The sequence below is a fragment of the Rhinolophus sinicus genome, chromosome 8 (assembly GCF_057876585.1).
Source record: "Rhinolophus sinicus isolate RSI-liver-muscle chromosome 8, RSI-T2T, whole genome shotgun sequence".
Taxonomy (NCBI): Eukaryota; Metazoa; Chordata; class Mammalia; order Chiroptera; family Rhinolophidae; genus Rhinolophus; species Rhinolophus sinicus.
Genome location: NC_142508.1, coordinates 35,260,203 through 35,269,954, shown reverse-complemented (window position 1 = coordinate 35,269,954; position 9,752 = coordinate 35,260,203). Strand labels below are relative to the sequence as shown.

The following is a 9,752-nucleotide window of genomic DNA, read 5'->3' as shown; positions in this document are numbered from 1 at the left end:
TACCTCTCAAAACATCTATGACAGAGAATAAAGCCATCGGTAGATCAGACGACTGCTCCATGGCCCTGGGGCAGCATCTTTCCCCAGGCTCCCTGGTGCGTGGTCAACGGGCTCATGAAAAAAATGACTCATCTATGCTTAGCTGGCTATGTCACTGACGGAGGTCCACCTTGTTAACAGCAGCAAGCAATGCTCAGCTCCCCTTGTGGGATGGTTTCTTAGGGAGACCAGCCAAATACCTGGTCATCTGAAGAGTACATGGGACCCCTTCCATCATGGATTGGGCAGTGAGTTTCTCCTCCCTGAAGTGATTACCTCTGGGCTGTTATTTGCTTTCCTAGCCTTCCGCACTCCTGCCAACAGCAGCATGTGTCTGCGCTCAATGGCCCTATTCACCGTCATGTTAACCCATATAATATCGCTTCTGATCAAGGAACTCAGTGTTAGGAAGTCAGTGGGTGGGTCCCTGTGCTCCATCACCCCAAAGCAGCCAGTCTCAGAGAACAGAGGCACGGCTTGTCTGAGATTGAGTTACAGTGCCAGGCTGCAGACAACATCGTTGGGGTCAGGATGTTGTCCTCCAGGATGGGTAAATACTGAACCAGTGGCACATGCATTTTGCCAGGTTACACAGACCCGGGAACCCTAAAGTCACACCCCAATGACTCACTCTTTACATATTTGCTTCCTGTTCCCCTGCCCTGAACTCTGCACTTGTAGGGTTTTAGTACCTAAACGGGGAATGGAAGGAAGGCTTCCACCAGGATACATGAGATAGTCAGTTGTGAGTGGACACTGCCCATGGACTATTCGGGGTGTCTCAGGAGTGCCACTACGGGGTCAGGAAAAGAGAGTGACTAATTTGGGCAGGAAGGAGGGGGTGGGGAGATGCTGCTTCGCTGGGTGCCAAGGAGGTCTGTGAATAGAACTGGGGCCGTCCCTGGAGAACCTCTGATTAATACATCCTGATTCCTGTCTGTCCTGACGCGGGCTTCATGGAGACCCGTTCCCTAAGCAGGTCTCAGAATGACAGAGGGTCTGTGGCTACCTACCCCTTTTGCAGGGGCACAAAACCGGGCATACAGGCTCCACACCCCTCCCATCTCTGCCCTCCCATCGGCTTCTGCAGAGCTCGCAGTAGCCAGTCCCCCAGCCCCTCCCACCTCCGTAGGGCACGCAGCCGGGTATAAGGAGCTCCCAGACCCCTTCGGACCCCTCCCTTCACCACTCGCGCGGCCTCCATCCCTGGTCTCCGGCCTTAAAGCTTCCTCCTCCGTGGGCCTGGAAGGCACCCAGCAGCAGCAGCGAGGTCATCGCCTCGTTAGCTAAGCGTTGCTGAGCAGCCGCAGTCGCCAGCAGGCCCCGCCCCGCAGCATCCGCGAGCCAGGCCGCGCCAAGGACTGCAGAGTGCGGTGAGTGTGCTCAGCCGGCAGGGAGGGACCCAGGCGGCCGGGACCCCGCCTCGCCCGACCCCAGACCTGGCAGCCAGACCTTCAGATCCTTCTGGCTTCTTGGCTCTGTCAATCGGTGTCAGGGCCCCAGAGCCTCCACTAGAAAAGGACCCCTCAGCCCCTCCCTGCTCGGGGACTCGAGCACACCGGCCCCTGGAGCCCCCCTCCCCTCGTGCAGGAACCAGGAATCTGGCGCCCCCAGCCCCGTCCTCATTAAGCTTCTGAGCCCCTCCCTCTTTCCAGGAGCCAGGAATGCGGGCCAAAAATATCTCTCCCTTCCAGAGCCAAGAGGCTCCGTTTGCAACCGCTTCTACTCGGAACACCCAGGAGTCTGAGCTTTGACTGCTCTTTTGAGCCAAGAATCTGGGTCCCCAGTTTGCGCGTCCTATGGAACCCGGGAGTCCGTGCCCTCAACTGCTATGGCTCTAGATCTAGGAATTTTGCTACCAACTCCCCCCACCCCACCCTCTGTGACATTTGGGACCCAGGGATTCGGCCCACCAGTCCTTGTTCCACAAGTCCCAGTGTAAATGACGCTTAGGGGACTCATTTTGTTCCTACCCGATCCTTAAGTACAGGAATCCAACCACTGTTCTTTTGGGGACCCAGGAGTCGGGGACCTCAGCTCAGAAACCTTCTGAAGCCCAGAGATCGGTACCTCTTTCATCTTACAGGCCCAGGAGACAGAGACCCTAACTCACAGACCCCATTACACTGAGGCTCGGTCCCCAACCCCCTGCGACCCAATGTCCAAGATTTCATCCGTCCTGGAAGGCGGGGCTGGAGCATACTTGGAGGGAGGGAGCAGGAATGGAGAGGGAGAAGTGAGGTGAGACTAGGGTGGGGACGTGGGCTGAGGGTCTCTGTCGTAAACAAATGCTAAACAGGCGGGTAGCCGTGGCAACGGCCTTCCCGGGCCTCCCCTGGAGAAACCACTAGGGCCGTGTCGGGGAGGGCAGCCCCCAGGAGCCCCAACTCCTCCAGCTGTTGTGTCTTCCTGTTTTGTCACCATGGCGACAGTGACCTCAGCCTTTTACCCCCCACCTCCGGCAGCGCGGGTGAGTAGAGGTTCCTTTATCCTATAGGGGCGTGGTCTTGCGTTGGCCCCTCCCCAGGGCGGGGCTGGGTAGCCCTAGCTCTGGGGGAGTCCCTGTCTCGGCCCGAGCCCGACGCTCCGGCCCCTCCTCTGGCTCCGCCCTCGCTCCCTCCCCAACCCGCCAACCCCACCCCGTCCGCAGACCCTTCCAGTCTGCAGCGGTCACCTCTGCTTCAGCTGCAGCTGCCACTGGTCCGTGAGGTGAGGCTGCGGTGACTCTCGAGGGTGTCAGGATTCTTGGGTGCAGAGGGAGGAAAGGGCTGGGATTCAGAATGTCTGAGTCCCTAGAAAGACTGGGGCTGGGCCAAGACTCGCGTTCTGGAGAGGAGAGGGCTGGGAGCCTGGCCTCCTACAGGTCATACGTCTGAAAGAGGAGGAAGAACGGGGGACCTGGACTGCTGGGTCTGATGGAGGAGGAGGCTTAGGGCCGGGACACCTGGGTGTGATGGATGAGGGGCTGGGGGCCTGGACTCTTGGGTCTGAGGACGCAGAGGGATGGGGACTCTTAGGATCCCGGGGTGAAGGGGGCTGAAATCTGGTAGGAGGACGTCCTCAGGAGGCGCTTGGAGTTGGCAGTCCTGAGTTTGGGAGAGTGGCTGGAGTTCAGAATTACTGACCTCCCACTCTGGGGACAGAATCCAAACTTTTGGACTGGAAAGGCCGGGGGGTAGAGGTCCAGCACCTATGCTCCCGAAGCGCGGTCGGAGCTGGCAAAGCAGAGCCGGAAGGCCGAGAGAGGACAAGGCTGAGGCCAGCGTCCCTGGATGTCGAGAGCACGGACTGATTCTGTAGAGTGATGGGGTGTGGTGCTGGGCGTGGAGGGCGGGCTGTGGCCGGGGGAGTCCAGAACTGGGCCGGTTGTTCCTCTCCCTCCTCCAGTGTCCAGCCGCGCATTCCTGAGCTCTGTCTCAGGCGACCCTGAGGGTGGTCCCTTGAGTTATCCTGACTTCCACAGGACACTTCAGGAACTCTGGCCCGTCTTCTTCCTCCTGGGCGGTCCCGACTTCCTCCTAACGGGTGCTGGAGGGCCGTGGGGGAGGCACCTTCCAGGTTGCCTGGGAGATCTGTCTTCCTGGAGGTGGTGGGAGGCTACACATCTCTGTTGTAGTTCCAACGCCGTGCACAGGTTAGGGCCTCAAGGAGGCGGGTCTCCACCAGGCGAACCTGGGGGCCCCGGTTCCCGGTCACTCCTCTCTTAAAGACCCTCTTGGGGAAACCAGGCGCCCAGCCCGTCTTCATAGGGACCCAGAACTCACATGTTGAACGTCCCAGAAATTTGGGATCCAGGCCTTACCCGCTAGGACCTGGAGTCTAGGGTCCCTCCCACCCCCGCGAAACCGACCAGCGGGGCGGGCCATCCCGGAGATCAGCGCGGGGCTGGGGTCCCGGCGCCGCTTCCCGGTCCCCGCCACATTCCAGATGGCTGGGCTTACTTGAAGTCCTAATAAGGATAGAAGACGCGGCGCCCGCCCGGCTTTCCGCCCCCGTAGCCTCCGCCCAGGGCCCTCCCGCCCGCCACTCCGCAGCAGCCGGGCGGGGGCAGGGTTAAGATCACACGCGCCCACGCCGGCCCGTGGGGCGTGCACTTTCGCGGTGCAGCCTTTGTTTCGGTCTCCGCAGTTTGGGGACTAGGAGAGGGGGCGGGGCTGCCCTGGGGTCATCTCCCGGACCCGCCCCGGCTGGGAGGCGCGCCCAGGCTGCGGAGTCTTCTGGCGGGTTCCGGGCAGGCCCCCGCGGCGAGGTGACGGGCCGTCTGAGTCCTGGGAAGGCGGAGCCGGGACTGAGCTGGACGCTGATATTTTCTCTCCTTCCTGTGCTCTGACTAACCTTTTCCAGGTGTCTGATTTCATCTGCCTCCACAACCGGATCTTTCTCCGTCGGGGTCCTCACCTAAGACAACTGGTGAGTGGGCTCAGGGCCTGGACTCTTGGGTCTGAAGCAGGAGGGGCCAGGGGATTGGGATTCTGGGGCTGGGGGAGGAGGGGCTGGGAGCCCGAACTTTTGTGTCAGAGGGAGGAGGTGGCTGGGGGTCTTAAATATTTGGGTCTAAGAGTGGATGGGGCTGGGGTCGTCGATTCCTAGATACTGAGAGAAGTACCTGGGAACAAGGAGGGGGCGCAGACACCTGTGTATCTGAGGCAGTGTGTCCTCAAGCTGGTCTGAGTGCTCCGGGAGCTGCTGTGCAGGGGGCGGGGTTGGAAGCCGTTAAAGCCTGTTGTGCAGGCGCCTGACGCTGGAAGAAGAACGTTTTATTTCCTTGAGCTGAGAGGAGCCTTCTGAACTTTTCAGAGGTGGCAGCTGAGACGTTTTCGGGCCTGAGAGGATCTAGCCCCAAAATCTGGGTATTGGATTCCTGAGGATCTTTAGGACAGGAGGTAAAAGCTGTGGGTTCTGAAGAATGAAGTTGATTTCCCAGAGTGCCTGTGTCTGGTGTGCTTAGGGCTGAGGGCCCTGAGTCTTGAGGTCTGAATCTGTATCACTGAACTGAACCCGGGAGGCCTAGAGATTTCAGTGGAAGCGGTGGGGCCCTGGACAGTTGAGAAGCTGGGAGCTGAGTTTCCCTGAAGTTGAGGAACTTGCTGGCTGTGTTCCTTAGGGAGTTGGACTCCACGGGGGGGGGGGGGGGGGGGGGGGGCACCACTTCCTTTGGGTGGAAGTTCTTCAGATGGAAATCCCAGGTGGGAGGGTGGAGACTGCTGATCTCTGAGGTGGGGGTGTGGAAAGGTGGGGGTGCTGCCCAGAGATTACCAGCAGTTCCAGGGCCAGGTTGGAAGCTCTGATCAGATGTGCATCCCGGAGAAAACTCACACATGGAGGTTGGACTCTTGAATTTTTGGAGGCTGGAGACCCATATCTAGGCCTATTAGGTGAAGGAGGAAGTTGGGCAGAAGGGCTGGGGTGCAGAGCCCTGCACACCCGAAAGGAGGAAGTTGAGAGAGAGAGATGGGTCAAGAGCTAATGGAAGACAGGTCCTCTGTCCTCTTGTTCTGACAGTGGTGGGGGAGGGGGCGTAGAGGAGGGGATGCATCAGAGCCCAGTTTTGAGTGGCTGGGTTGTCATTCCCTGGGGGAAGGAGGGCAGTCTTGAGTGTCTGGAGTGGGAAGAAAGCTCTGTGGTTTTACAGGAGTTGGGTTGCAGGGAGAGGAAAGGCACGAATTGACAAGGAGAGAGATAGGGGCCTAGACTCCTGGGTTCTGACATAGGAGGTAGGAGACCTGAGGCCAGAGGGAAGGAGGGGGCTAGGACCTGGGCAACCAACTCATCCTCTTAGGCCTGGGACTGTCCCACTTTGAAAACGGAGAGGCCTGCATCTGGGACACTCTCCAGCTAGAGTCCAAAGTTACTTTGTCGTCGTCCCCCTCTCCTCCCTAGAGGCAAGGGCTGGGGGCCTGGATTGTAATAGTTGGAACCTTCTTAGGACACCTTTTCTCTTCCTGCAGCCATGCCGGTGACAGTGACCCGCACGACCATCACGACCACCACCACCTCAGGCCTGGGCTCCCCAACCATTCTGGGGTCCCCTCGGGCACTGACCCAGCCCCTGGGCCTCCTCCGCCTGCTACAGCTGTTTTCCACCTGTGTGGCCTTCTCGCTGGTGGCCAGCGTGGGCGCTTGGCATGGGTTCATGGGGAACTGGTGCATGTTCGCCTGGTGCTTTTGCTTCGCCATGACCCTCCTCATTATCATCGTGGAGGTAGGTGGGCTCCAGCCACGCTTCCCACTGTCCTGGCGCAACTTCCCCATCACCTATGCCTGCTACGCTGCCCTCTTCTGCCTCTCGGCCTCCGTCATCTACCCCACTACCATCGTCCAGTTCATGTCTCCTGGCCGCTCAAGGGACCACGCCATTGCTGCCATCGTCTTCTCCTGCATCGCTTGTGTGGCTTATGCCACTGAGGTGGCCTGGACCCGGGCCCGGCCCGGCGAGATCACCGGCTACATGGCCACAGTGCCAGGCCTGCTTAAAGTGGTTGAGACTTTCGTGGCCTGCATCATCTTTGCCTTCATCATCGACTCTTACCTGTACAAGTACAAGCCAGCCCTGGAGTGGTGCGTGGCCGTCTATGCCATCTGCTTCATTTTGGCGGCCGTGGCCATCCTGCTGAACCTGGGCGACTGCACCAACATGCTGCCCATCCCCTTCCCCACTTTCCTGTCTGGGCTGGCCCTGCTCTCCGTCCTCTTCTATGCCTCCGCAATGGTACTCTGGCCTCTCTACCAGTTCGACGAGAAGTACGGCGGCCAGCCCCAACGGCGGATGGATTCAACCTGCCGTGACGCTCACACCTACAGAATGTGCGCCTGGGACTCCCGCCTGGCTGTGGCCATCTTGACGGCCATCAACCTGCTGGCTTATGTGGCCGACCTGGTGTACTCAGCCCACCTGGTCTTTGTCAGAGTCTGAGGCTCTCACCAGGAGCTCCCAATTCCCTCCTCTCTCCAGAGGTTTCTTCACTGAGTTCACTGATGTCCTCTACCTGGCTTCCCTCTCCTCCCTTGTTTCCTTCCCCATTCAGCTCACGCTCTTCTGTTTCATTCACTCCTGCTCTCCCCTGTCCTGTTGATCGGTCTCCTTCCCTTCCTGTTTTGTTTGGTCGCACATGATCTGTTTTGTCTCCATTTTGCCTCTTTCTCTTTTCACTCTCTTCTTTTCTACTTAATCTGTTGTTTGGTTCTTTTCTGGCAGTCCTGTTTGTTTTCTAATCTGCCTGTTTCCTCTTCCCATTTTCCTTCTTTTAATTTCCCTGGGAGCCCTGAAACTTTTTTGTTCTCCCCCCACTACCCCCACCTCCAAAGGTGCTGAACTCCACCATGCCATACCCCTCTTTGCAGCTGTTCAGACCCTGGGCCTCCTGAGGGGCCTTATTGCCAAAGCATGTCTGCCCTCCCTGGCTGTGCCTTAGTAGATGTGTATGTGTGTTTTTTGGGGGCTGGGGGGGGGGAATAGCTAGGGAAAAAAAATCCCTAGAGGTCAATCATTTCCAGTGGGCTGGAGGCTTAAAGTGCATTCCCTGGGTCCTAGGCCCCACTTGGCACTTAGCCTCACCAGAGATTGGCTCTACAATTTTTGCCAGGCTTACTAAAAACCCACTGCCTAGAGGCCATCTTAAAGGAAGCAAAGGGTGGTGGATGCCTTCCACCAGAGCTACTCCCTGGGGTATCAAAAGAGGAGCTGGAGGGGGCAGCCAGTTAGCTCAGATGGTTTAGAGTGCGGTGCTCTTAACAACAAGGTTGCCGGTTCGATCCCCACATGGGCCACTGTGAACTGTGCCCTCCACAAAAACAAAACAAAACAAAAGCTGGCAAAGAACCACAATGTCTTGAAGGCAACTATGTGACGTATTTGTGAGGGGCAATGATATGGCCCTCCAGCCTCAGTGTTTAAAATAGTATGAACTGCTTTTGCTGGGAGGTGGAGAAAATGGCCACTGCTGGCCTTAAAGGGAATGTTAGCCTGGGTTTTTTGTTGTTGTTGTTTTTTTCCCTGGTTGCTAGGGCAAACATTACTGAGTGGACCTATCCTTAAAGGGGACGTTTCTTTTCAAAATTTTTTTTTTATTTGTGGGTGGGTTAGGTAGGTGGGGATTGCTGCTGCCATAGTCAGAGGAATTACATTGCTTGAATCTGATACACACACGTTTCTGTGTGCTAGTTGCTTCCTGCTGCTGCTTCCTGCTTCTCTGGGAGTCACACGCATAACATGATATATAAATATATATTTTATTTTTTTTATTCCCTGGAGCTTCCGATTCCCATCAGCCCCTGATGTCAATCATAGAGGGAGGCCTTATCCGTTCCCCACTACCACACCCATGTTTTTAAAAAAATTTTTTTTACCTCGATATAAAGATAAAAGAAAGACTTGTGCTTGCTTTATTATTGGGGAGGGCTCCAGGAGACAGGGCCCGGCCCAGATTCCTGGGTCTAGTGGTAGAAGGGGATTGGGGCCAAGACAACTTTGGCCTCATCAGAAAATACTAGCTGAGTCTGGATCTTCTAAATTACTCTCAAACCAGGAGAGCTAGTTAGGACAGAAATGAACAAGATTTCACCCTCCTTGGAGTGCCGTGAGCACCTCAGAAATACAAGGTCCCAATCTGAGTGTGGAATCTTTCCTCCAATATCAACTCTTCCAGATTCCCCATCTCAGTAATAGCCTCTCAGGGCTGAGAACCTTAGGCACTTGTTCTTACTGGCTCCTCTCTAAGTTGCTCACCAAACACTGTTGGTCCTCCTAAGTGCTATTTATATCTGTCCCCTTCTCCAGGTTCCTGACCCAGCTCACCTTTCATTGTTTCACCTTAGCTATTGCCCCAGCCTCCTCCTTGACCATCTTCTGGCCCACCCTGGCCCCAGAGGGTGCTCCCAATAGCCGGGTCTGACACGGCCCTCCCCTGCTCACATCCTTCCATACCCCACTCCACCTTGCCTATAGATAATACCAAAGCCCCTCAGACAGCTGTTCAAGGCCTTCAGGATCCGACCCTGCCTACATTCCCACTCTCGGTTCTAAGCTCCCTGTCACACCTGGTCAATAGACCTTGATAAAAGATCAAATGAATTACTCCTGAAATGAGTCTGTTCCACAGATCACCTTGCCCGGTTCTTCAGCCTGAGGAGAATCATAAATATATAAATCCAGGGAAATTCCGGGATCATGCAGACCATTTTCTGCATTCACACCCACTAAAGCAGTTGGGAAAAAGAATTCAAGGGAGGGAAGGGTTCAGCCGGAAGAGGGGAAGGGCTAACTACGCAGGGCAGGCAAGCACTCCATTTTGGTGAGGAATAGTCACTGATCTCTGCAGTGTCCATCCAGAATTCTGACCACCAACCCCTGCTTCCTTAAAGGGCGTCTCCTCCCTGTCCTTCTGCTGCTGGGGTTCTCTCCCACCCCATCCCTTGCTTGAACCTCTTCTGGCAGGCACCAGAGAATCCTGCCCCAGAATCCGGCGAAACGTTGCTAACTAGGGAAGAAACCGCAGGAGCGCTGAACAGCGCGGTGGGATTCCAAGATCCGTTTTCGGGGCGGGGGCCACCCACGTTCTCTATCTGCTCTGGCCCACGGCGGACGCCTGGAGGTGGCTGGAAGGCCAGAGCACCCCATTTTGGGGGGGGGGGGTTAAGAGAACACTCCCCCACCTCCTCTTCGACTTCCGGTAGCCCCACCCGCTTCTAAAGAGTCCGGGAGAAAGTGCGGTGGG

General features: G+C 56.8%; 1 protein-coding gene across 6 annotated transcripts; it reads left to right on the top strand.

Moving 5' to 3' along the window:
- Positions 1 to 1,176: 1,176 nt before the first annotated feature.
- On the top strand, positions 1,177 to 8,409 carry MYADM (myeloid associated differentiation marker). 6 transcript variants are annotated; one of them, XM_074315951.2, is made up of 5 exons: positions 1,178 to 1,412; positions 2,339 to 2,509; positions 4,384 to 4,449; positions 4,837 to 4,922; positions 5,988 to 8,409. In XM_074315951.2, the coding sequence occupies exon 5, from the start codon at positions 5,990 to 5,992 to the stop codon at positions 6,950 to 6,952; it is 963 nt and encodes a 320-aa protein (XP_074172052.1). In that variant the 5' UTR covers positions 1,178 to 1,412; positions 2,339 to 2,509; positions 4,384 to 4,449; positions 4,837 to 4,922; positions 5,988 to 5,989; the 3' UTR covers positions 6,953 to 8,409. The 6 variants fall into 6 exon arrangements, with proteins under 6 accessions (XP_019571502.1, XP_074172052.1, XP_019571497.1 ...); XM_019715938.3 differs by lacking the exon at positions 2,339 to 2,509; XM_019715936.3 differs by lacking the exons at positions 1,178 to 1,412; positions 2,339 to 2,509 and adding an exon at positions 2,532 to 2,748.
- The last annotated feature ends 1,343 nt before the right edge of the window (positions 8,410 to 9,752 follow it).

Coding starts and splice junctions, on each gene's coding strand:
- MYADM (XM_019715943.3), top strand. CDS start 5,990: ATGCCGGTGACAGTGACCCGCACGACCATCACGACCACCACCACCTCA.